Source organism: Globicephala melas, chromosome 10, assembly GCF_963455315.2.
Source record: "Globicephala melas chromosome 10, mGloMel1.2, whole genome shotgun sequence".
NCBI lineage: Eukaryota > Metazoa > Chordata > Mammalia > Artiodactyla > Delphinidae > Globicephala > Globicephala melas.
The window spans coordinates 59,268,798-59,295,769 of record NC_083323.1 but is presented as its reverse complement, the minus strand read 5'-3'; the positions used below and the strand labels follow the sequence as shown (position 1 = coordinate 59,295,769).

At 47.3% G+C, this 26,972-nt stretch overlaps 1 protein-coding gene across 1 annotated transcript; it reads left to right on the top strand.

The window, feature by feature from the left end:
• The first annotated feature begins 5,962 nt into the window (after positions 1-5,962).
• Positions 5,963-26,079, top strand: COPZ1 (COPI coat complex subunit zeta 1). The gene is made up of 9 exons (XM_030866758.3): positions 5,963-6,027; positions 17,136-17,204; positions 18,494-18,575; positions 19,203-19,294; positions 20,510-20,565; positions 22,086-22,163; positions 22,320-22,371; positions 23,835-23,873; positions 24,688-26,079. The coding sequence occupies exons 1-9, from the start codon at positions 6,010-6,012 to the stop codon at positions 24,733-24,735; spliced, it is 534 nt and encodes a 177-aa protein (XP_030722618.2). The 5' UTR covers positions 5,963-6,009; the 3' UTR covers positions 24,736-26,079.
• The last annotated feature ends 893 nt before the right edge of the window (positions 26,080-26,972 follow it).

Sequence of the window (26,972 nt, the reverse complement as noted above, 5' to 3'; positions counted from 1 at the left end):
TCATTTGTATCATTTTCTTTTTTTAGATTCCACATGTAAGCGATACCACATATTTGTCTTTCTTGGTCTGATTTACTTCACTTAGTATGATAATCTCTAGGTCCATCCATGTCGCTGCAATGGCATTATTTCATCCTTTTTTATGGCTGAGTAATATTGCATTGTATTTATATACCACATCTTTTATTATTATCATTATTGGCTGTGTTGAGTCGTTGTTGCTGCACGTGGGCTTTCTCTAGTTGCAGTGAGCGGGGTCTACTCTGTTGCGGTGCGTGGGCTTCTCATTGCAGTGGCTTCTCTTGTTGCAGAGCACGGGCTCTAGGCACGCGGGCTTCAGTAGTTGTGGTGCACGGGCTTAATTGCTCCGCGGCATGTGGGATCTTCCCGGACCAGGGAACAAAGCCGTGTCCCCTGCATTGGCAGGCGTAGTCTTATCCACTGCGCCACCAGGGAAGCCCTATACCACATCTTTTTTATCCATTTATCTGTCGATGGACATTTAGGTTGCTTCCATGTCTTGGCTTTTACAAATAGTGCTTCAATGAACATTGGGGTGCATGTATCTTTTTTATTATTATTATTATATATTTATTAATTTTTGGCTGCGTTGGGTCTTAGTTGCAGCACTCGGGCTCTTCGTTGTGGTGCGTGGACTCCTCTCTAGTTGTGGCGCGTGGGCTCCAGAGCGTGTGGGTTCTGTAGTTGCGGTGCGCGGGCTTAGTTAACCTGTGGCATGTGGGATCTTAGTTCCTTGACCAGGGATTGAACCAGCGTCCCCTGCATTGCAAGACGGATTCTTAACCACTGGACCACCAGGGAAGTCCCTATCTTTTTAATTTATTTATTTACTTTTTGCGGTATGCAGACCTCTCACTGCTGTGGCCTCTCCCGTTGCGGAGCACAGGCTCCGGATGCACTTGCTCAGCGGCCATGGCTCACGGGCCCAGCCGCTCCGCGGCACGTGGGATCTTCCTGGACCGGGGCACGAACCCGCATCCCCTGCATCGGCAAGCGGACTCTCAACCACCGCGCCACCAGGGAAGCCCCCCTATCTTTTCGAATTATAGTTTTCTTTGGATATTTGCCCAGGAATAGGATTACAGGATTATATGGTAACTCAAGTTTTTAATTTTTTAAGGAACCTCCATACTGTTCTCCATGGTGGATGTACCAATTTACATTCCCACCAACAGTGTAGGAGGGTTCCCTTTTCTCCACACCCTCTGCAGCATTTATTATTTGTAGACTTTTTGATGATAGCCACTCTGACTGGTGTGAGGTGATACCTCATTATAGTTTTGATTTGCATTTCTCTAATAATTAGTGATTATTATTAGTTGAACATCTTTTCATGTGCCAAACAGAGAATCTTCCTTCCTAAACATCACTGGAGAAATATTGACAACTTTTTGTTGTTGTTGTTGAGGAGGGGGATTCTTTTTTTTTTTTAATTTATTTAATTTATTTATTTTTGGCTGCATTGGGTCTCCGTTGCTGCGCGCGGGCTTTCTCTAGTTGCAGCGAGTGGGAGCTACTCTTCGTTGGGGGGCGCGGGCTTCTCATTGCGGTGGCTTCTTTTGTTGTGGAGCACAGGCTCCAGGCGCACAGGCTTCAGTAGCTGTGACTCGCAGACTCAGTAGTTGTGGCTCGCGGGTTCTAGAGCGCAGGCTCAGTAGTTGTGGCGCACGGGCTCAGTTGCTTCGCGGCATGTGGGATCTTCCCAGACCAGGGGTCGAACCCGTGTCCCCTGCACTGGCAGGCGGATTCTTAACCACTGCGCCACCAGGAAAGCCGAGGAGGGGAATTCTATGCAGACTATCTCCTTCTATGAAGACAAAGTACAATTCAAATGATTAGGTTTCAGCTTCAGTCAATCTTGTGAACTGTGTATGGCCCTAGGCAATTTGAGTCACTTTTCTGAGTCTCTGGTTCCATTCTAGAATGGAAAAACAGAACAACAAAAACTCCTCTCACTATCTCTCTCTGAGGACATGAAATATGGTTCCTTCCACACTTAGGTTTATGTTAGAGTGGCAAGAGATAGAAACATAGTTGTTTTTTGTTTTTGTTTTTTTCTTTAAGAGGATCCGAACCTCAGCGTGAATTCCCAGAAGCTGATTTTGGTCAATTAATTCATCTTGGGAGAGCCCACTTATGATGACTAAACTTAAAAGAGCATGATATATAAGCCATACAGTTCATTTACATAGTTCGACATAAAACTTACAGTAGCCTAGGCAATTCTATTGACTGATCGAAATAGTTGGCAATTTTGGAAGTCAAATATTATAATTAGAAGGTTGTTTAGTGAACAAGTGATTCAAATTAGCTGGATAATTTTAATGTCTAATAGAACTGCATCCCTCACCTTTGTAAATATATAAGATATTCACTTGGCCAAACGGAATGCTCTTCCCTAAACGTCGCAGGAGACATAGTGACAAAAAAAAAATTTTTTTTTTTGGTTGGAGAGGGAGAATTCTATGCAGATTATCTCTCCCTTCTATGAAGACAAGGTACAATTCAATTGATTGGGTTTCAGCTCCAGCCAAGTTAATATAACTGATTCTGTTTATGTTCACTTCAGCCATTTTATTATAATTGATCAGGTTAGAGTCTGATTGTGTTAGGGCTTCAGCCATTTTACTTTAAGTGATCAGGCTGCTAGAGCTTTAGATATGTTGATAGAATTATGTTTTCCTGGGCTTCCCTGGTGGTGCAGTGGTTAAGAATCCGCCTGCCAATGCAGGCAACACGAGTTCGAGCCCTGGTCCGGGAAGATCCCACATGCCGCGGAGCAGCTGGGCCCATGTGCCACAATTACTGAGGCCCAGGCACCTAGAGCCCATGCTCCGCAACAAGAGAAGCCACCACAATGAGAAGCTTGCGCACCACAACGAAGAGTAGCCCCTGCTCGCTGCAGCTAGAGAAAGCCTGATGCAGCAACGAAGACCCAAAGCAGCCAAAAATAAATAAATAAAATAAATTAAAAAAAAAAAAAGGGCTTCCCTGGTGGCGCAGTGGTTGAGAGTCTGCCTGCCGATGCAGGGGACACGGGTTCGTGCCCCGGTCCGGGAAGATCCCACATGCCGCGGAGCGGCTGGGCCCGTGAGCCATGGCCACTGAGCCTGCGTGTCTGGAGCCTGTGCTCCGCAACGGGAGAGGCCACAACAGTGAGAGGCCCGCGCACCGCAAAAAAAAAAAAAAAAAAAAGAATTATGCTTTCCTGAAACTACACCAGGTTATTTGCTCCTTCTAAATATGGGTCTCATCCATTACACTTTGACTTTTCCTAATTTCACTTGTGGTACACAATCTTTTGGGGGCATTTTCCTACTGTTACTATTTTGCGTTCACTGCAAACTGAAGAAGTGCAATGACTTCCTAGTCGGTCTTACTGCCTTTCATTTCTCCTCCAATCTTTCCTGCACACAGAGTTGTCAAATTAATCATCTTGAAATCTGTTCCATACAACCTACAAAATAGGAGAAAATACTTGCAACTCATATATCTGATAAGGGTCTAGTGTCCAGTATATAAAGAACTCTTAGAGCTCACCAACAAAAAGAAAAACAATCCAATTAAAAAATGGGTAAATGTCTTGAATAGATATTTCTCTAAAGGTTATCCAAATGGCCAACAAGCACATGAAAATATGCTCAAATCATTAGTCATTAGGAAAATGCAAATCAAAACCACAATGAAACACCACTTCATGGACTTCCCTGGCAGTCCAGAGGTTAAGATTTCCAGCTTCCATTTCAGGGAACGTGGGTTAGATCCCTGGTGGGGGGAACTAAGATCCTTCAAGCCTCACGGTGCTGGCTTCCCCCGCCCCCTAATAAATGGCCATAAAAAAAAGTGAGGGCGGGCTTCCCTGGTGGCGCAGTGGTTGAGAGTCCGCCTGCTGATCCAGGAGACACGGGTTCGTGCCCCGGTCTGGGAAGATCCCACATGCCGCGGAGCGGCTGGGCCCGTGAGCCATGGCCGCTGAGCACGCGCGTACAGAGCCTGTGCTCTGCAATGGGAGAGGCCACAACAGTGAGAGGCCCACGTACTGCAAAAAAAAAAACACACAAAAAACAACTCTGGTCTGAGCCTCCCCATTTTCCAAAAGTGGCAGCTGTAGTCCAGAGAGGGTACAAGGACTTTATTAAGGCAAAGTCACAACAAGAACTAATGTCTCCTATCCAGCCGGTTGTCTTCCCTCCACAGCACATTTACTCAAGAGGCTCGAGAGCTAAGAATCAGCCATCTTCTGGAACAATGTCTGACTGTTAAAATTTGTCAGTTACTCCACAAAGAAAGAGGAGCCAACCCCCTCCCCCAAACCAACCACATCACATATTTTTCCTCCTCGTGGTCCCTATAGAACATCTGGCACTGGTATAGGGTACTTCAGGTAGGACTGGGATACAGGGAGCCTGTATCACAGGTCAGAGGAGTGGATTGTGGGTTAGAGCATGGTTTTAGAACCAGACCTCCTATGCCCAAATGTATAGCTGTCAATTAATAGTTGTATGGCCTAAGTAAATTATTTAACTGCTCTGAGCTCCACTTTTCTCATTTGTAAAATGGGAGTAATAACCATCTACTTCATAAGTTTTTAAAAAAATATATTAAATAATGTATTCAAAGATTTAGCATGTGCCTGGTACATAGTAAGTGGTCAATAAATGTTAGTATTATCATTAAACTGCCAAGCCAAGGACTATCTTGTGATTCCAGGCACAATGCTAAGTGTTTGAAGGACTCCTCATGGGAATAGATAAAGGATATACCCTTGCTGTATATCCTTGGGGCTTGTCACCTGGGACTTTACCAGAAAATCATATATCTTCCTTCATAGCATATGTTAGCTCTGTAGTTTGTTTTGTATTGTTCTATACTTTTCTCTTAGGCACTCTGACTCTGCTCTGAAATTATTAGTAAGACTCCTGGGTTTGGATGCTCTTCTTGAAGAGTTCCTAAAGACATAATTTTTAGAGATGGAAGAAAAAAAAACCCACAAAAACCTTTGGGGGACAATATAACGCAATAGAAGGTGTCACTGACCTAAGGGGGGGGTCAGGGGCCAAGGACCTGAGGGGTGGGGGAAAGCTAAACTTCATCAAAATTCTTCCCTGTTGTGAAATCTCTGCATTCAGTAAACTTCTCTTTTCTCATTTTGCAACGGTTTGTCCCTACTGGAAAACCGCAGGCCTTGTTCCCTATACCCTTCCTTATCCTGGACTCTTTATCCCTTTGTCCTTCCTACTCTCCCCTCTCTAGTCTCCAAAGCTCTAACATCCCGTTTCACGTCCAGCCAAAGAAAATCTGCTTTTAGAAACTCCCTGGGTCAAGCAAAGTCTAGGACTCCACCTCAGGAAGATTGTTACTGTTAGCAATCAACCTCTAGAGGCCTTGGTTTATCTAAATAACACGCTGGGCATCTTGTGCCTTTACTCTATGGCTGTGCAGACTTTCTGCGAGTATGCTGAAGGGATCTGAGCGAGTCTGAAGGAAGAGCTAGCAGTGTTTCCCAAAGCAACCGTGGACATCAGGGACCTAATGGAGGCTCTGGAATGCGGATTAAGGTAGGATTCCGTCGAGAGCTGCCTGTGTTAAGGGCTAAAGAGACACAGCGCTCCCTAAAGGGAGTGCGAATTAAAGTTGCTAAATCCGGCCGACGATATCATGTGCCCTCAGCCCGGCCAATTGAAAATTGATAATCGCTTCCTCTGTTCCCCATGGAAACAACCCCGCCCCACTGACCCTCCCGCCCCATTTATTAGTGAGGTTTTGTTGTTTTATTGAGTGTTTAAACTGACAATCAAATACCTGCGCCTTCTGGCTGGACACCTTGCTTCCGCTAAGTAAGCTAGTACACTGATTGGTTAATACAGTAATAGCTGACACCTGGGAGCCCAATAACCCTCATTGTGGGCGGGATCTAATGAGGACTTAGGGCCAATCAGCGGCGGCGTTGTCTCTGCGGCTCCACGTCGGCACCAGCTGCGGGGCAAGATGGAGGCGATGATTTTGGTAGGAGCTGGGGGGGCGGCCGAGATGCTGCGATGTCCAGAGGGGCCGGGAGTCGGGGTTCAGCCTGAGTGGGAGGGGGTAGAAAGGGGAGTTCCGGGTAATCCTCGGGGTCCGACCGTTCTGCCGGTTCCTGGAATAAGCGTGTGGCCTAGTGCAGGAGCTAAAGCCTCGGTTTAGAGTAGGAAGCTCTGCCGTGGAGAGGGCAGAGTCAGTGGAAAGTTGAAGGGAGCACATGGAGTCCTTAGGACACATAGTATCATGAGCGTACTGGATTGGGGTCCTTCAGATTCCCTCTGATTATGATCATTGTGGATGATATCCTGATTTGAGTTTCCCCAAAACTCCAAACTCGCCTCAGATTGTCAGAATAGAGTGCAGGTGTTTGTCATCACATGCTCCTCCTGGTAGTTGTCACAGTGTGCCTCTCCGTTGATAATTCCCTGTCATATTCCTTCAAAAAACACGATTTTCTTCTTCGGCTTCCTACTATGTAGATTTGGCATCATGAGGAATCAGTGTTCCATCAGAGTTCTGGAATACCTGATAGAGTCAGCATGGAGTGTGGAATATTTTTCCTTATTCTCGACTCCTTATTCTGTTCTCCTTTTTCTCTTCATTTAAACTTTGGGAATTCTTATTGTAGGATCTGGGATGCCCACTATTCCTCTAGTTATATAAGAATTTTGGTGGCTAAAGGGCGCCTTTTCGCTCCCCTGTCCATGTGATCCTTTTCTCTTGTTCAAAAAAATAAAATACTATTACCCTTTCTTTAGAACTGAACCAGAGCGTTTCTCTCAAAAATGCGCCCCCCCCCTTTTTCAATTTGGGGATTTTAACATATATATATGTGGGAGTAGGAGTTTTGCTCCCAGCTCCTTCCTTTTTTTTTTTTTTTTTGCTCCCTCCTTAATTGAGTTGAACTCTAGGCCTTTTTTTTTTCCTTCAGCTCTTCACATGTACACACCCAGATCCTCATCAGGTAAAAGAGAATAACAGGTTTCAATTCCCCTCTTTCAAAATGGCAAAGATAGGGATAATTCCTTCCCATCATATGGGTTGGTTAAGTCTAGGTAGAAAGCTTTAAAATCTTATTAAAGACATTTTCTGTACCAAGCGGTTAACCAGTATTCTTTTTTTTTTTGCACATGAATATTTATAGCAGCTTTATCACAATAGCTAAACAGTGGAAACAACTCAAATGTCCATCTCCTTCTGAATGGATAAACAAAATGTGGCATATCCATACAATGGAATACAATTTGGCAATAAAAAGAAATAAAGCTCTGATACACGCTGTGACATGGATAACCTTGAAAACATATGCTAAGTGAAAGAAGCCAGTTACAAAAGACCACATAGTATATGATTTCATTTATATCAAATGTCTAGAATAGGCAAATGTGTAGAGCCAGAAAACAGATTAGTAATTGCCTAGTGCTAATGGGAGGAGAAGAGTGATGGGGAGTGATTGCTAGTGGGTATGGGGTTTCCTTGGGGTGATAAAAAGGTTCTAAACTTAGATTATGGTGAGAGTTGCATAACTTTATGAATATACTAAATACAGTTGAATTGTACATTTTAAATGAGTAAATGGTATGTGAATTATATCTTTAATTTTTGAATTTAATTTGATTAATTTTTTTATACAGCAGGTGCTTATTAGTTATCTATTTCATACATATTAGTGTATATATGTCAATCCCAGTCTCCCAATTCATCCCACCACCCCCCACACCCCCCTCCCCCACCATTAACCAGTATTCTTAACCAGTTAACAGACTGGGATAAATTCTAGGGAATTAGTTTCTTTGGAAGTTTAAGAAATTTTTAGACTGCCCCCTAGATCTGTTTAGAAGGGAGCCTGCCTAGAGGTAAAGGAGTGAGGGCGATATTACTTGAGGAGCCCTTTTAACAAGGGATTTGTGTGTAGTGCTGAACTGAGGGAGTTACATGTGAAAGTCTCTCACATTTTCTCTTACCTCAATTTTTGTCTCTGCTTCCTCAGCGAAGTCTGTTTCAACCTGCTTCTTCCTTATATCCAATTTAATCTATACCTAAGATGCTGCATTTACAGATCCTTGCTGACCTGGTCAGGTACCTCTGAAGTTTGCTCTAGAAACCTTACTGATTCTTTGTCATGAGGAACCTGTTCGATGGGGTAAGGGGAAACGAAGGTTTAGGGCAAAGGGCTTCCTCAAGGAAGCGCAATCAAGACTAGGATTAGTTTTCGACTCCTAAGCCTCCCAGACCAAGTGTCTCTCTGATGTTATCTCATCATGGGCTTTCCACGTCTTCAGTATGCCAAATTGTACTTTCAGCTATCAGTTATATAAAGCTTTTGTTGGGGACAAAGTACCAATAGGTATCATTTCTTGTGCTGGTCACCAGAGTTCTTAGGATATTAAATTAGTATTTTCCTTCCTCTGTGTCAGCCCTTCCCAACGTGTGTGTGTGTGTGTGTGTGTGTGTGTGTGTGTGTGTGTGTGCTGTTTACTATTTTCAATATATTTTGGGCCCCCAATAAGAATTTATGTACCTTTCTCACCATTCCAGCCCTTCTCAACTAGAGTTCCTGGGGAGAATTAAGCCCTAATGCCCTAAGGCATCATTGTATGTAATGGATCAGCTTCTCTGTTTACACAGTGACACTAGTTTTGTACTATCCTTGGGAGAAGTGACAAAATAGTATTTAAATAATTTTCAGTATTCAGTGGTTCAGATGAGGAACCGTGGTTGAGAATCAGGTGGTATTTCCTAAATTTTTATTTCTCTTCACTACCCTCACCTACTGGCCCACGAAATTTCGCTCCATCTGGCTCACAATCACCCTTCCTTACTGTTCCTTTTTATCTCATCTGCTCTGTGTACTCAGCGGCATCCCCTAATTCCTAGGTCACCATCTTTGTTATGAAAAGTATAACGAATTCCCTGGATTTTACCTTAGCTCTCCGCTGAGCTAAAGAGTTTACTGTGCCTGGATAGTATTTAACAAAACACTCCTTAGAGTGGGCAGATACCTTCTAAAGTTCCTTTAGGCTTCCTCCTCTCACATTTCTGTTTCCTGGTTTGGCTGGCCCTCTGGGGAAACCTGATCAAAGCATATTCTTGTCTCCTCACCTCTACAAGACCCATAGCCACAGGATGTTTAGAAGAAGGGAAGAGTAAGCTAGAGGGGGGCAAGAAGAACCATCATTTGAAATTTGATCTGATTATGGGAATTTCTAAATGCCAATAGGTTCCCTTCATTTAGGTACTTTACAGTGGGTGGCGTTTCTTTCTTGAATTAGGTAATCCAGCCCTACCTTTCAAGCAGATTTGTCTGATCTTTCTCGGGTCTCTTTTCATCTCCTTCCGTTCCCAGTGCTTGATAATAATGCCCCCAGCCCGCATCTTTGGACTCAGCTTCCTCCTTTCCTGCTGTCTTCTGCTGGTACTCTCTTAGTTGTGAATAGAGAGGGATCTCTGCAGATCACCATTCGCCATTAATAACCTATGGAATCTTAAAGATAATGACTTATCCCCTTCCTCCTTCCCCTCTTTACTCTTTTTTTCCTCAAAACTGAATTACTCTAGCAGTCTAGATCCTTACATCTTTCCTCATAGGTTTCATTTTTCCTAATCCTCTCTGGATTCACTTTCTGAGTGCTTTTCCAGTGCTTTTTGGACTGGACTTCTTAATTTTATTCTTACTCTCCCCTTAATAAATTTCTATCCTAAAACAATAACCAGATCCTGAATTCTAAGCCTCATTCAAAAATCAGGGCATCCAGAGTGCACGAGAGCATGTGTATGTGTGGAGGAAGAAACTGCAGAATACATCAGTGACTCTTAAAGGTTCATATGGCTCTGTGGCCTTTGCTTCCTGAATCATCTTAATGGGGCTTTTGTTAAATTCTTTTGGCACTAACAGTAAAGGTACTTGGCCTAAATGCCCCCTCCCCCTGCTCTGGGCAAAGGTATCAATTACATTAAGCCCCCAAAGCACTCCCATCTCATTCCTGGCAGTCCCCTGTGCCCCTCTCCCAGCTGCGTCCTTGCCGGTGCCTGGCCCGTCCATTTCGTTAGGAGAAGCAATCTCCTCGTTCCTGCACTGTGGAGATATATTTCTCAGCCTGGGCGCGAGCAGTGCCAGCACTGCCCCCGGTGAGGTCCCTGGCAACCATAAAAATTTTTATTGTGATTATGTTGGTGTCGGGGTGTCCATCTGGGTTATTGCACACCTAGTTTAATTGATTGAAGTTTAATTTATTGACACTTCAAATTAAATGATCAGAATAAACTGTGCTGTTACTCTGGCCGGCTTGTTTTAATGGTTGATTGCTGGAAGCAGACCTCGGCTTGAACTAAAACCCCTAAAGAGCAATTGACGCTGCTTCTAACTCTCCCCATGTCCTGCCCTCCAAGAAGACCTCGTTATAGATTTCCGACGTATTTATATGTATTTTTTCCCTCTCCTTCACAGTGGTGGGAAAGAGTTGGTCCCCGGCAAGGTATAAATTATATCAGAGGTCTGGGGGAGCTGTCACACAGTCAAAAGAGGAGGAGGGGGCCTCCATGTGAAGAAAGCCAGACCCTTGAGAAGCCAGGTCTTCCCTGGGAGGCAGAGGATGAATGCAATTATCCAGATATTTGAGGGAGCCTGGTGGCAGATTTAGGGTCTTTTTCAGCTAGATACTTGCTACTGTTTTGTTTTTTTTTTTTTGCATTACGCGGGCCTCTCACCGCTGTGGCCTCTCCCGTTGCGGAGCACAGGCTCCGGACACGCAGGCTCAGCGGCCATGGCTCACGGGCCCAGCCGCTCCGCGGCATGTGGGATCCTCCCGGACCGAGGCATGAACCCATGTCCCCTGCATCGGCAGGCGGACTCTCAACCACTGCGCCACCAGGGAAGCCCTACTGTTTTTTACTTTAGTCCATCACTGTGACTTGGTTAGAGTCAGGTTACTGACAAGAAAACCGGTTATGGAAAGGGGAGCTAGAGAAGCAAATAAAGGATGGAATGGGTAAAGAATTAGTGCCTACCTACCCACTTCTGCTAGAGTAATTAGGAAGATGGAAGGCAGAGTGCCCATGGGCATCTGATGAAGCTGGATGAGGAGGTTGGGTCCATGCACATTATAAGAGATCCGTACTGGCAAGGGCCCTCTCACATTCTGCCTCAGCTGATTCTGCACAGAATAGGCTTTTCCTCAGATCAGATTATTAGAGGAGTTCTCCTGTCCTTAGATTCCCTGGCCTGTGTCACCTCTTCCGGTGTTTGACTACCCTCACCTCTTCAGGAAGTCTTTCCTGTTGTGTAACCTAAGTCTTACATGCTGCAGATGAAGCCTACATCTCCTGTTTTGGCTTTTTAATATTCCCACTATTAAGGCAGATATCCCCATCCACAGCCAGTTGGCCTGGACAGCCCTGTCCACCAATTTTCTCCAACTCCTTTTCTACTATTTGTGTAGTTTTTAGAGGGAGGCTGAAACTAGGGGAGAGGAGAGCAGTTCTGTCTCGGGGGTTGGTTTGGGGGAGCAAGTAGACTGAAAGATGAACACAGAGGCTGTCAATTCAGTCTTTCAGAGACTACCTTTTTGTTTTCAGAAGCAGATGGAGGGTGGGGTGGGGAGTAAATTATGATACCGATCATGAACAAGGACTCATCAGAAATAGATCTAGCCCCATTTGATTTTTCCCTTTGCTGCATGATATTTAAATGAGAGCTCTTGGATTATCAAACTGGGCAGGCAGGAAGTTCTAATGTTGCTCTCAGGCCTCAGGTGTGGAGTACTGTGATTTCTGCTTGTTCAGTTCATGTCTTCCCAGCAGTGCTCCTCGCTTTGTCCCCTCATTTCTGTAATTCTCTCATTTCCAGAATAGTTGAAGAATTAGGGACTGTGTGACCCCCTGGGCAAAAAATTCTCTAGCAGACAAGCTTTTGGAATTTTAAGAAAGGACCTGAGACTTTGCATTCCTGAAGAGCTTGGGGCCTGGTTATCTTTGTCCTGCCTGTCCCACGGCTGCGAAATTTAATACTGAAAGCTGGAGGGGTGTGGTGCTGACCTTAGCTCCCCCTGCTGGCTGTGTTAGTTTTCTCAATCATTTTTTAATTTATGAAGGCCACACACATACTTCTTGAAGTCATTATTTGGTGCCTGGCAGAGGACAGGGGGTGATTTACAAAAGTATCACTCATTTCCCCCTTTTTTCCTCCCCTCCCTGCACTGTGTTTTTGTCTTCAGAGAGAATCTCATTTAATTCTAAACCTAGGTCTATGAACTCCTTGAAATCATAAAAATTTGTGAATGTGTATTTTTTCTGGTAACAAGGTCCATAGATTTCATCAGCTTATCAAAGGGGGTCTGCTGTAACTCAGAAAAGTTATTAACTGATCTAGCTCAGGCCTCTCATTTCACTGATGAGAAAGCTGAGTCCCAGAGAAAGGTGGAACTTGAGTTAATGGCTGATGCAGACTATAACAAAGGAGTTTAGAGACATTTTTTCCTGTAGTGGCAGACTTCTGGTGACCGTGCTTTCATGGTTTGTATCTGTGTCAGATAGGAAGATTCTTTCTAGGTGGCTCTTCCTGCCAACAGTTCTTCCTTCCTAAGACTTGTGTTCAGTTTCCTCTTAACCAATATTTGGTCTCAGGTCAGATGGGTAATGTTCTGTGGTACCTGTGGCTCCTATTCTTTCCTGAGCTGTGCTGCCTGAATCTCAGCAAACCCCTGGGTAGTATGTGAAAACTGTCCTTCTCTGGCAAAACCTTTGCCTAATTCTTCTTTTCTTTTCATCTGAAGTCCCCAGGCTTGTGGCTGGCAAATTGGAGCCCTCAATCCCAGAGGAGCTTTTCATTTTAAAGAAATTGGCACAGAATCAGGGAGCAAAATACCTGCTTAGCCATGTGGGGCTGGGAGTGGTGTCTAGAAATTTCTCTTGGTTTTGGTTTTGTCTTGGTTTTACTTTGTAAATCGGGTTGAGGGAAGAGCATCTTGTTTCTAGTTGATGGAGACCCATTGCCAGGCCAGGGTACTACTTTTTGGCATGGCCATAAAGATTTCTTTACAAGTGGGGAATGAACTTTCTAGGAATCTCAACCAGATTCTTACTTGTGTCCTTTCAGCTTTGTGGATAGCATCCTCTAAATCCACAAAGACTTCTTGGCTCCCTCCCTCCTCCTCCTCCATCCCCCACAAAGGATCAAATAAAATAATTAATCATAGGCCTCAAATATCCTGTCTACCTGCTCCAAACACTACCCTAGTCCTCTTCTGGTGGCGTATCATGATCTTACCCCAGAGTGTCCCCTTACTATATACATTGTGGATAGACTTAATTCAGTGCTTCTTCAGGGCCCATCTCTCCTAGATTGACTTACAAGACACACAAATAGAGAGCTTTTCTCCAGAGTTGCCTTTTTAATGTTTTTGCTAATGACTATAATCCTGAGGAAGCTGCAGGTCATCCGAAGGCCCACAGGGGGCAGCACGAGGAATGACTCTTCCCTTCTAGTCCTCTGTGTGCTGGGGTAGGGGATGCTGGGAGATGTTGATGTTTTTCACCAGGCTTCAGAAGCCCGTGATTGAGATAAGACTTGTTTGCAGCAGGCTCGTTGCTCATTCGGTGTTGTTTCAGCTCTCCTGAGGAGTCCAGTCTAGTTTTCTTGATAATAAAAATGGACATGAAAATCTATCCGAGCCACCCACCGTCCCAAACACCAGTCTGCCTGCACATCATTTCCAGGCACCATTAGCATTTGAGGTGAAGTTCTGTTATACACTCAGGCTGTGGCTCTCTGAAAGTCAGTGCATCACAGAACTTTGTCTCGAAAGCTTTCTAGCAGCTACCCATTTGGGAATGGGAGGGAAGAATAGACCTTTTAAATCCTTTGAACATGGTCCTAAGCTTGTAGTGTCTTTCTCAATAATCAGCGTTTAATGTGTTACAAGGTCAAGCCTAGTCCATTGTCCAGGAAGCCCATTTCTCAAGAGCTGGGAGTTATTTATAAACTTGCCCTTTGTGAAAAACTTAAAATGAAATTACATTATCAGTAATGGCTTCTGGGCCCTTTAAACTGGCTGGTTATGATATGAGAGGAACTCCAGGCCCTCCCCACTCCTGAGAGGTAAAGGTCCCAGGCTGAAGTGGAACCAGCTGCAGTCAGGAGGTGGCAGGAGAAGTAAAGGAGAAGCTGCCAGTTCTGGCTGTAGCAGAGTGGAGAATTAAAGCAGCATTTAAGCTCTTGCCTAAGTTCTCAGCTGTATTTAGTGTGGTCATTTCTTTGTAAGTTTGAAATGACCAGCCTTTTCTCTAGTGCCATCTTACCCTTTTCATACTTACGGTCCCTTCTGGTCTTCTCGTTGCCTGCCTTTGCCTGTATTTTATCCTTCCCAGGAAGATCCAGGTTTCTATTTTGGGGGTTTCCTTGATTGCGTCTTCTAGGAAGCCAGTGAAAAGAGCCAGGAGCAGGACCTAGGAATCTGTCTCTCTCTTTGCTGGCTGTTTTAGGCACTCTCTCACCCTGTTGGCCACAGAGGACTGTCTGACTGTCCTAGTTGGCTGGTGGCCATAAGGTTTTTTTTTTTTTTTTTTTTTTTAAATTTTTTGGCTGTGTTGGGTCTTCATTGCTGTGCGCGGGCTTTCTCTAGTTGCAGTGAGCAGGGGCTACTCTTCGTTGCAGTACGCGTGCTTCTCATTGCGGTGGCTTCTCTTGTTGCAGAGCATGGGCTCTGGGCGCACGGGCTTCAGCAGTTGTGGCACACGGGCTCAGTAGTTGTGGCTCGCGGGCTCTGGAGCACAGGCTCAGTAGTTGTGGCGCACAGGCTTAGTTGCTCCGTGGCATGTGGGATCTTCCTGGACCAGGGCTCGAACCCATGTCCCCTGCATTGGCAGGTGGATTCTTAACCACTGCACCACCAGGGAAGTCCTGCCGTAAGGATTTTTCTTTGCTTTGGGATCCCATCCTTTCTAGAGATGCCAGACTTTGTGGCTGCAGGCACGAGTTACCTGCGCCAGATCAATGCCCGGCTTCAACCATTGGGAAGCTCTCTAAGGTTGCTGTGAATGCGGATAGTGAAACAGAGCCAAAGATTTCCAGGGAAAATGTTGTGGGAAAAATGATTTCTTCTAAATTTCCTTCCTTATGGACTGCTTTTCCTCTGTTAAGAAAATTCATTCCCATGACTGTCTCCCTGTTGGTGAATCGAGGATCCAAGTTGCTATAGAACTGAGCTTGCTTTATGGGAAGATCTTTCTGTGGGGAATTAGGAGTTAGGAAAGCTGCTTTATCTGTGACTTTTTAGATGAGACTCTAGAGGACGTCCTTCTGCTAGACAGAGTCCCTTAGTTTGAGAGAGTGTTCCATAGAGTAATATGTGTAGCATGGGCAGCTTTAAGGAATGTCTGTCAGAGGAGGATGACTTGGTAGTAATATCACCCAAAATGGCCACACCAAAAAATCTACCTGTACGTGGATGTCTAATTATAAGAGAATCCCCTAGATGCTTACTGCATCAATAAATTTCTACTTTACTCTCGAACTTCATTTATTCTCATAATCATTCAATAAATATTGAGAGTTTAGTATATGTCAGGCATTGTTCTGGACACTTGTAATAAATCAGTGAAAGAAACAAAAATTTCTGTCCTCAAGAATCCAAGTGGGGAAAGCTTACCTTCTTTATCACCCTGTTCTCAAAAGACTGGGTTCCCTTTACTCTCATTCTTAACTCCTTGAGCTAAGGTTGGTTCTTTGCATGGAACCATAAACCTCCTGGAGCCTTATGGGATAGTTTACCTTTGTAGAGGCTGCAGATCCTTGGCAGTGAATCTTTCCTGATCACCTTTGGGTCTTCGTTAAACATACGCTCGGAGAATATGTTTGGCCCTGTGAAGGCTGTGGGTTTCCTAAGTAGGGCCAGGAAACGGAGGTAGCAAAGCAACACTCTTGTCTCAAAGCACGGGAGAAGGATATCCATGGTAAGTAACGCTGATGAGAAAGTCAAGGAATGTGAGCCTGCAGACACCTTCCGTACACATCCCACGGGCTCCCCTCCCTTCCTCTTCTTCCTTTCCTGTTAGCTGGTTCCCTGGAAGTTGCCGGAGTGAAGGAGCTTTTGCAAAATGATATGCTTTGAGTTTTAGTGTAACTGTTAAGGCTGAGACTCTGATTTCTTTTTCTTTTCTTTTTCTTTTTTTTGTGGCTATGCCACACAGCATGCAGAGTCTTAGTTCCCCGACCAAGGATCAAACCCGTGCCCCCTGCAGTGGAGGCACGGAGTCTTAACCACTGGACCGCCAGGGAAGCCCCTGATTTCTTTATGGAGCCAGTTTCCTCAAAGGTTGCTTTTTGGTTGTGAAAGAACACTCCACCCCTGCTCCTTGTCTCCAGGCTCCAGAGTGTTTCTTAGACGGAGCCTCTTCTTACTGCTTCTTAACTACCACAAATTCAGATTGCTTTTTGTCTTGGCAAGTTACGTGGTGGTCGTCAGGGTATAGTAGAGGAGTTGAGCTCCTAGGGGAAGTCTTGGAAGATGGATGTCTCTCTGGGCTGCATTCAGAACTGGTGTGTCTGTGTGTGAGTGTGTGCGTGCACGCGTGCTTGTTTCCATCTGCTCAGTGTGTGGGTGGTTTAGGTAGGGAAGGCTTTCTTTATACCTCTGCATTGCTACTGCATCGGGACTGCAGGAACTTCCAAGTACACTAGGGCAGTCAATGCTATTTTCAAAAAGCCTCGTGCAGTGCCTATTAATTAATCTGGTTACATTCCACATTCCATACCCACCTGTGCCTGGGAGACCAGGGAGGGAGAGTAATTTGGAAAATAACTGTAGCATAATATTTGGAAATAACAAATATTAAGCCCTCTGTGAGTCTGGCTCATAGAAATTGTTTCTCTGGTGCTGCTTTGGGTCCTTTGTTGAAATGTCTCCTCCCTCAATTCAGTTCATTTACCACTTGGTCATTCTCAGTGGGAAATGTCAAACTCTAACCAGGTTGGGATAGGGGACCTACAGAGGCACCTCTGTATCCCCTTGCAGCCCCAGTGGGGCCAGGGGAAGGTATCTGGTTTGCTAATGGTGGCAAGAGCCTTCAGGACTGAAGGTATGTTCATATCTCTTCAGGAACCCTCCCTGTATACTGTCAAAGCCATCCTGATTCTGGACAATGACGGAGATCGACTTTTTGCCAAGGTGAGATTCCCTTTCAGATTAGTTTAGGAGCAAAGACAGACTTTTTCTGAGCTTTGGATCTTGGGACTGGCCCTATTAACTCATATTCACCCACACATAATTTTGAGAATTCTTCCATCTACCTCTGACTACTCCAGATAAAACCTAAACTGCTCCTGTCTCTTAGTTGCCCTGCTTCCCTATTGCCATCCTTAGACTTTGTCATCAACATCAGAACAGAAAAAAACTTTGGAACCTTGGTTTCTGAACAAAGCAGTGTCTAGATGTGAGAAGCAGCCTGCCCATGCCCATCACTCCTGTCCCTTTCTCTTCTACCTCATCATCCTGCCTGGGTTTTTCCAGGGAATTCTCTTGCAGCTCCAGGGTTCCAGTCCTAGGTCTCCAGTCACCACCAAGCTTGTTACCTGCTGAGTTCCCCAGTGGGATGTTCCTAACTTTGGATCTATTGAAAGAGAGGAGAAAGAACACCCGTCTCCTCTCCCTCCGTATTCTCCCCCTCCTGGAGAAATTTTTTCTGTCCCTGGTGGATTAACTCTGGGCGAGCGTAGCATAAATCAATCAGCAGGTAGAGATTAGTTCAGAATTCACCAGCTGTTCCTCCCTGTAATTGGATGTAACTATGCAGGACACCTTTTGAAACAGTTATCCAGTTACTAAATGCCAGGCCTGTTATAGGTCTTCAGCTGACTGCAGCGGATTAGCCCCTAAAGAGCAGAGCGATTTAGCAGCCTGCATCTCCACCCCCTTGCCAGGGAGAGCTTGCGAGTGGGCTCCACAGTGTGTTAGCTTGCCTCCCACTTCTTCCAGTTTACTGGAAAGGAAGCTAAGATACAGGAGATCAGAGAGCACAGGCAGGGCTTGCCCTTCTTTAGAGGAGGTTTTTGCAGCCCTTCCCCATTCCTCAGCTCCGCACAGTGAGGGCCTGGTGCCTTTTGTGTTCTCTAGCAGTGCTCCCTGACCTGGGGTGGCGCCTGGGAATGGCCTCAGGGTTGCTGCCCTAGAATGTAGTTGGGGCAGAGCCTCATCACAGGGCTTCCAGGCCTCTTGCCCTTACGGTCTGAGAACCGTGAGGCGGGGTGGCTTGTAGCATGGTCCTTAAAAACCTTGTTTTGTATCCGATTACTTGCGGCCCATTCCCTGCCTCTGTAGTTCTCCCTTCTTCGTGTCAGTATTTCTCCCTCACCCCACGCCTTGAAGGAGAGAAATCCAAGATCCAGGGCAAAACAGTCGCTAGTCATTCTGGGCTCCCAGCTCTAATGACCCAACCCATCTCCTTTCCCTCTGACCAGTACTATGACGACACCTACCCCAGTGTCAAGGAGCAAAAGGCCTTTGAGAAGAACATTTTCAACAAGACCCACCGGACTGACAGTAGGTCGTCTTCCTTTCACTACTCCCTGCAGTGGGAGAGCCACAGCGGGAAGGGGGCGGCGGCGGGCGGCGGAGGAAGGGCGAAATGACTCTGCCTCTTCCTTCTCTTTCTTCCTCCTCCCCTCATGTAATAAACTCTTCAGCAATGTAATGGGGAGGTGAGCGTACCCCACGCGGGAATACCGCGCTAGAAGGCTGGCTGTTAGCTCCCTGTCTAGCCCCCGGATTTATGGGCCTCACTTGACAAGTTTAACTGCAGCTCTGCTTGTTGTACCGCGTCCATTAGGGCAGGGAAATGGAAGTCTGTAAAGGTGACCGCTCTGCATTTCCACCTCCGAAGGATTGACTAGTATCCTGTCTCGTACACAACGAGGGAAATAAGGCTACTGGTGGCTGGGGGGCAGGAGCAGTTAGAGGAGAAGATACTTAGACTCCCCCAAGTGTACACTTGCCGCCCTCTGCTACCACCCAAAAGGAAAAAGCAGGTCCGCTTCAGTCTTTGGGGGTCATTAAGACCTGCCTCACCTCAGCCCCACACAGCTGGTTACCTGGAGTTCATGGTAACTCCCTCTTTCCTACTTCTTTGCCTCAGGCCACCCACCGTTTCCACCTTTGTCCCCCCCACAGGTGAAATTGCCCTCTTGGAAGGCCTGACAGTGGTATACAAAAGCAGCATCGATCTCTATTTCTATGTGATCGGCAGCTCCTATGAAAATGAGGTGAGAATCCCCACCCCTCTTTGCTGTCTCTGCTCTCCCTTCCTGAACCTCCGGCAGGACCTCCTGACTGGTTCTGGGCCCTAGGACTGCCGCGTCCCTGTGTCCCTCTGGCGTCGACTGGCTAACGCAGTTGTCGGAGATCCCTGTCAGCCTCACAGACACGGCTGAGCACCTGAATCAACCTAGAGTGGAAGCTTTCCCAGATTCCTGTGTCCATGTAGGACACACCGTCTGTGTTTTGATCCATACTATCTATGTTTTGATCCGTACTAACGTATAATGTCAATGGCCTTCCCCGGATGGTGTTTTTGAGATGGATTTCTGAGGTGTGGTCAGGGTTCAGGGGATGCTTGCTCCTGCTGTGAAGGGTCCACACCTGACTGAGTTTGGGTCAGTTAGGCAACATTGTGGGTCACGTCAAAGCCATACGTTCTGAGTGGCTCTCTGAAGACTGTGGGTGTAGTCCTAACCTGCTTCCTAAACTCAGGAAAAGCTATTTACCTCAGGTCACAACTTCTAGGAGAGCAGATAGGTAAAAATAAGCCCCTACTTAATTTGAGGCAAAAGTCAAAGTTGGAGAGAACCAACTTTTCCTGAGTTCTTATTGCTGTAAGTGCTTTGTAGAATACATTGTTATTTAACCTTACAGCACTTCTATGAGTTTTGGGCATTAGTGCCCCTGTTTTATAGGTGAGGAAACTAAACCTTGAGGAACCATATGAAATTACTTACATTTGACCACTGCTGGACTACAAAAGTGGCAGTTTCATGTGGTTCAAACTGACAACTTTCCCAGGGTCACACATCTAGAAATGGCTCGGCTGGGATTTAAGCCCAGATCTGCCTGACTCCAAAGTCCATTCTCTTTTGACAGCAGTCTGACCTCAGCTATTGCTTGGTTAATGATTTTTCTACCGAAGACATAGGGTAACACCCATACGGTTGGTAAAGACATGAAGAAGACTGCGACAGGAAAGTTCTGTTTGAACAGTCTGGTCAAAGAGAGACCTAAAATTATGGAGTCATGAAGCAGAATTTATTTCTGTGGGAAGCCACGGGTCGTCTTCCTGTTTTACTCTCACTTCCACCTTATGCTGTTGGTCGTTTGTGAAGGCCTGTGTCTTTTGATGCTTAATGAGTTAGAGGGCTTTGTTTTCAGGTAGCAGCTTTCAGGGCCTTAAACCTTATCCTCCTGCTTCTTCTGTCTCCAAACAGCTGATGCTCATGGCTGTTCTGAATTGCCTCTTCGACTCACTGAGCCAGATGCTGAGGTGAGCAGGCCATTCTTGACATCTGTTTGCGAGAGACAGTCACTGTTCTTCAGGTCCAGGGATTTGTGGGGGATGAGCAGAGGCTCTGGGGAGTTGATTTACCTTGAGAAGTCGGGCTTATTATTTCAGAGTAATTTGCACTGATGGGGAGGACTGGATGGGAGAGTGTGTTACTCCTGTGCAATAGTTCTCCTGAGAAAAGGGACTGGGAGGGAGCAGAATCTTTGCCTCTGTGTCTACTCTCGCATCCCCCAGTGGCTCTGTCAGAGTTCCAAGCACGCTCAAGGTGCCTTCCCGGGCTTCATTCTTTACATTCGAGGTAGAGAAAGGGCAAGCATTGGGAAATGTCCCAGATGCAACACCAGCACCCTGGGAACGGAGGCAGCACTCACAGTTTTTCACGTCTGGCCCTTAGTTTTTCCTTCTAGAGAGCAGGAAGAATGTGCCTTTTACCATCTCCTCCCCATCCACCTCCCCTCCAGCCCTCTGTTGCCCATGCAGGTGGGCAATAGAAGAGAGACGAGATACTTTTCCTGAAAACATCCAGGGCTCCCAAGTGAACCCAGTACAGACAGCCATCCGGACAGAGCAGAACAGCAGGCACTCTCAGCCCCACAGAATCAGCAGGGTGAATGGCTCAGATTTCCTCAGGAAGGGGATGATTTATTTCTTAGCCAGGTGATGGAATAGACTTCATTTCGGTGATCTAGTGAAAGAGTCAAACTGACGGATGTGACTGGCCATATGCACCAACCACCAGATCTGAGGCTGGTGGAGGCCGGGCCCTGGCAGTTCCCAGCCCCCTAGCTGGGCTTCTTTTCAAGGCCTGAGCAGAGCTGGGGGAGCTGGTGGTAGGAGCAGAGAGAAGCTTGGAAGGCTTATCAGAGCTTGAGTGCAAACAGAGTTTGCACTCAGCCCCTCCTCACCTCCCGCCACCTCCAGATTGAGTTTTAGCTCTGTGTGTTCCCTCTTTTCCACCCACTGATGTCAGTGTTCATGAGCAATGTTGTGAGCAGCATCCTGGCAGGTAGGAAAGAAACAATAGCTCTGGAAATCAGCCCTTGAATAGTCAGAAGTTGACTGTATGTATATTTTGAATCTCTTTCCTGGCATCCCTGATCGTTACTCAGCAAATAAGAGTAGGAAGGGGGGCCTTCCCTGGGGGCGCAGTGGTTGAGAGTCCGCCTGCCGTTGCAGGGGACACGGGTTCATGCCTCGGTCCGGGAAGATCCCACATGCCGCGGAGCGGCTGGGCCCGTGAGCCGTGGCCGTTGAGCCTGCGTGTCCGGAGCCTGTGCTCCGCAACGGGAGAGGCCACAACAGTGAGAGGCCCGCATACCGCAAAAAAAAAAAAAAAGAGTAGGAAGGGAGTTAGAATGGGTTAGTCAGAAAGTGCTTATTTACTTCTTTGTGTGGTTCGTGGAGACACATATTGGTCTAGTTTAGGCTCCCCAGCTCAGACAATGTCCTAGGATCCCTTTCACACTCAGGCTGGGTTTTCTCTTCTCTCGGGGACTCAGGAAAAACGTAGAAAAGCGAGCTCTGCTGGAGAACATGGAGGGGCTCTTCCTGGCTGTGGATGAAATCGTAGATGGAGGGTGAGTGCTCTGACCTCCCTGGACCTCCCTGGATCTGGGATGAGGGGTGGGGCCACTGCCCCTGTCCGAAGGCAAGTGGGCCGAGTGACCAGTTTCCCCACACTAAGTTGGTTCTTCAGGACAGAGTGAACAATGGTCTCTTCTTTGTCTTTTCAGGGTGATCCTGGAGAGCGATCCCCAGCAAGTGGTACACCGGGTGGCGTTAAGGGTAAGCAGGACTGTCTCCCCCCTACATCCCCCATCTACTCACCCTCCAGGGCCAGACCTGCTAAATGATCTAAGGGTTGGGGCTTGTAGAATACATACTTGTGGAATACTGTCTCCTTCCCTTTCAAATTCTCATTGTCTCAAAGAAGGGAAGCAGGAGGAATATATTTCTGCCCCTCACCTGGTACCTAGCATCTCATACAGTCTGCACAGAGTGGACATTTAATACATACTTATTAAATCAAAGATGAAATAAAGGGAACTTCAATATTGATGGTTCTGAAACGATAAAGGAATTTGAGGTTGGCTTCTTCTTCCTGTGGGGATGAATCCCAATTACCTGAGGCAGAGGAATGTCTTCCTTGTCTTTTAAAGTCTTTTAGGACTGAGAACAGTACCTCTCCGTCAGGAAGTACTTATTTGCCAGAACCTCTGTCCTCTTTGGTGCTAGTGGTAGCAAAAAGAGGCCACTGAGTTAACCAGAGAAAGCTCCGAGTCAGCTGGGTGCAGAGAGAGCCTGCCAGCAAATTGTAGGTGTGCAGAGATGCCTGAGCAAAGCCAGTCTCTCCATTCACAGAATGTCTCGGCTCTGACCTCCACAGAGTGAAGGCTGACAGTGCCGGGTAATGGGAAATCTTCTCCCTTAACTGCCGTGGGCTCCATTTGCATAGTTTAATCTTCTCCTCTAACATATGTCTCTATGTGGCAAGAGAGAAGGTCCCCCCCCACCCACCCCCCCACCGCCTTCACCAACTCCCTCCTTCCCCTTCTCAGGCTGCTGTTGCAGCAGTTTATTTCTTCAAATTAACATGCTGTCGTTACCATCAGGCCTTGCGGGATCCATTAAACTACCCTGGGCTCCCCCTTATCCTCTCCCTAGTGATATTGATATTCGGGGAAGGTCTTCTCTGACTAGGGAATCTGGTCTCCCATCCCCAAGTTGAGGATCAGACAACCTGCTGATTACCTGGAATGGAATAAATCTTTTAAGAAGTCCTCCTGCCTTAAAACAGAAGATGGATGAAATGACCCTTTTTTGCTCAACAGTCCCTCTGGCCAAGTAAAACTGTGGCTGTACTAACTAGTCCCTAGGAGGGACTGAGAAGGTTAGGGCATGTGCCCTTTGCTTCAGTTTAAAGGACCACCTCTGGGCTTCCCTGGTGGTACAGTGGTTGAGAGTCCGCCTGCCGATGCAGGGGACACGGGTTCGTGCCCCGGTCCGGGAAGATCCCGCATGCCACGGAGCGGCTGGGCCCGTGAGCCATGGCCGCTGAGCCTGCGCGTCTGGAGCCTGTGCTCTGCAATGGGAGAGGCCACAACAGTGAGAGGCCTGCGTACCGCAAAAAATACATAAATAAATAAAATGACATTAAAGGACCACCTCTTCCTTCTCCATTGTCCCACCTCAGTCAGGTCTTACTCCAGCTTTCTTCCACGCTGAATGCTTGTCTCTCTGTGCCGTAGGGAGAAGATGTCCCCCTTACGGAGCAGACCGTGTCTCAGGTATGACTTTCTTCCTTTGTCCTCTCCAGATGGACTGGGTCACTAAAGAGGCTAGCGTAGTATTCCACGCCAACCCACCAAGCCTGAATTCAGGAGACTAGAGACTGAAGACATATCTTCTTGGGCTCCCTCCTAGTCCGGAAAACTGGGGCTCATATAGCCCACCGCTCCCTACCCCACTCCAACTCCTATCCGTTTCCTATGAGCAGTAGGCTGTCAGCCTTGCTCTGTACCCTTCAAACCCTCCCTGCCTGGTGCCTCATTCAGTGATTTATTCCCCAGCAGAGGCTTGCCTTAAGCAGACGATCTGTGTGCGTGCACACACACACACTCTCTGTCTTTCTCTTATTATTCAAATGAGGGCTAAGCTGGAAGTGCACATTCTAGAATATGCAGGTTTTGCAGATCGATCTTGCTACTTTGCAGAGATTGTCTACCTGATGCGGAGTGGGGCCAGGGAGGGATTCTGTTTTCTACCCACTTGGAATTCTTACCAAGAGGTCCATCTGGATGTGGTAAAAGTCTCCCCCTACCACCCCACTTCAGCATATGTCCGGTAACCCCCAGTTTTTTTTCTTTCCTCCCAGGTATACCTCTTCTCTCTTCATCCCCCCAGTGGACTTGAATTTTTTTGGAATTTCCCAAACTGATAGTCCTCTAGGGCCTTAGAGAGCTTCTTCCCATCCCTCTACCCTTGGGGATTTTCTATTTGCCAGTCTTCTAAGGACAGGGAAGGCAAGTGAGGGGAAGGAGAGCCCCGTCCCCCCACCCCCACCCCCCAGCAAGCCCCTCAATGCCACCCTTGTCCCTGCAGGTGCTGCAGTCAGCCAAAGAACAGATCAAGTGGTCACTCCTTCGGTGAAGACCCCACTGTTCCTGGCTCCTCACCCCCTCAAAAAATCCACATGTCTGCTGTGACTTCTCATCCAGCCCCCCAACTGATGCTCTCAGGGTCATCTCGGGGATAACAGGGATCCTTAAATCTCCATCCTGTCTGTGGTTGCCCCCTCACAAACCCGTATACGCTTCCCGTTCCTTCTCACTCCTTTTTGCAGTCCTGGGAGTAAAGCTCTCAGCAGATTTGGACACAGGGCAGGGGGAGCACCCTCTTCCTTGCTCGACTGGATTATACTCCCATGCTCTCCTATCCCCCATATTTTCTCCTCCGCTTCTGTGCCCTTTGCTGCAGCTACACTTCAGATCAAAGCAGGAGAAAGAATGTGCTGAGTGTTTTCCTCCCTTTGCTTTTACCCGGCCTTCATCCCAACAGTCCATATGTCCAGCAAGGGGAGAGAGAGAGAATTCTTTTCTATAGAAGGAGTGCGGGTGGGGAGAGGCAGATGAAGTCTCAGCCACAGCCCCACTTGCTGGACTCGGTATTTTCTCCCATTCCTTCTTACTGCCCAGGCCCCCAGCCTTGGAAAAAAGATTGGGAACAGCTCATAGTCAGGGGACAGAGTGGAAGGAGCAGTGATTAAATTTTATTGGACAGGGCTTATAAAATTCTGTATTTCAGACACAGCTGCATTTTTTACCCTGATCCTGGCTTATAGCTTCAAAACTGCTATGGTCTGTGAGTGTTCGGTGTGGGAGTGTCTGTCTCTGTTTGATACCTTAACTTTCCACCTTCACTACCCGTGCGAGCTCTGCCTGGCTTGCCCTGTCTGTGCTCTGGAGCAAAGCCAGTCCGTGATCTAAAACTCCATTCCAGTCTTGGGAAGAAGAGTTTCTGCTCAGAACTGGGGACAGGGTGGAATTTATGACTTGGGCCTCTGGGCTCTCGCAGTCCCCTTCTCTCTCCCACATGCACCTCACTCCTCTGCCTTGGGTCTGCGTTCTCTGCTGCTTAACCCTGTCCACTCTCTGCCTCAGCCTTACTTACATCCGGGCAGTAGGTCTGGGCGCCTCCCTTCCCTAGGTCGCTGAGAGAGGTGCCTTTCTTCAGAAGACCTTTGGGATTTGGCTTTCCCCAGGAAGACAGAGGATGGGACACCCACTGTTGGGTCATCTCTCCCCTTGACCCAAAACTTCCCACAAAAATGTCTCAGGAAACCTTCCTGAGACCTAGCGTCCTGCCCGCACCCACCAACTGCCGGTTCTCCAAGGGGGCGGGTAACTGGGCATCCTGGACCTGGAGGGGCATTTTTGTGGAAGAGATGTGCGGAGTCAGCATGATAGCCACCTTCATATACTACTCTGCGCAGAGAGGAATAAAACATTTCTTTTTCCAAACTGCCTTTGTGTGATGTTTCCATTCCTCTTCCTCTCTTCTCGGCAGCTGCTCCTATTCCTCTAAACAGCCCCCCCCACGTCCGCTCCCCCTCTTGTAATATTCCTTCCCTCCCACCTCAGAGAATCCCCAGCATTCTGCCCCCCCGCCCCCCATCCCTAATTTACGGGGCTCTTTGCCTCCTTGGCATCTCCCCGGCCACTCGCCTGGAAATCGGCGCCAGGGGTGGGGTAGGGATGGTATTTTCTCAGTGGGAGTCCCAGGGAACTGAGTGCTACCCCACCACCCCCGAAGCCAGCTGCCTGCGCCCGCCTCAGCCATTAGTAACCTGGAGACGCGCACCTGCGTGGGGGCCGCCTGCAGCCCCGGCGCCCTCCCTGCACCTCCCTCTCCCGCTCCGAAATGGCGCTGAGCGGGTTATTTATCGGAGCCAGTGGTGCTCCAGAAGGTCAGGACAGTGGTGTAAATAACCTCTCCTCGCCATTTCCCCGTCCTTCCAGAGCCTGCTCCCCTCCCCCTCCTCCACCTTTCTTCGCACAAATGAATGTGGCTGGGCTGGCGCGGAGCCTGGCCCTGCATCTTAATGGGGCGGTGAGCTCACAAGATGGATTTAGCTGGGGGTTTTATGGTTGCCGCGGCGACAGGAGAATGCTTTGGTTTTCTTTACCCCTTCCCCTGCAGGATTTGAAGCAGAGGGGGAGCGTGGGGAGCCCTTCTCTGCACTGCAGTCTGAAGGGTCTCTGTCACCTCTACTGCTTGTGAGGTAGGCCTGTTAATTCTGGGGTTAGGCAAGAGGGACTGCATTAGGACCTTAGATAGGAAAGGATGAGGGAAGAAAGGCAACCAGAGGGGGAAGGCTCTCCAGCGTC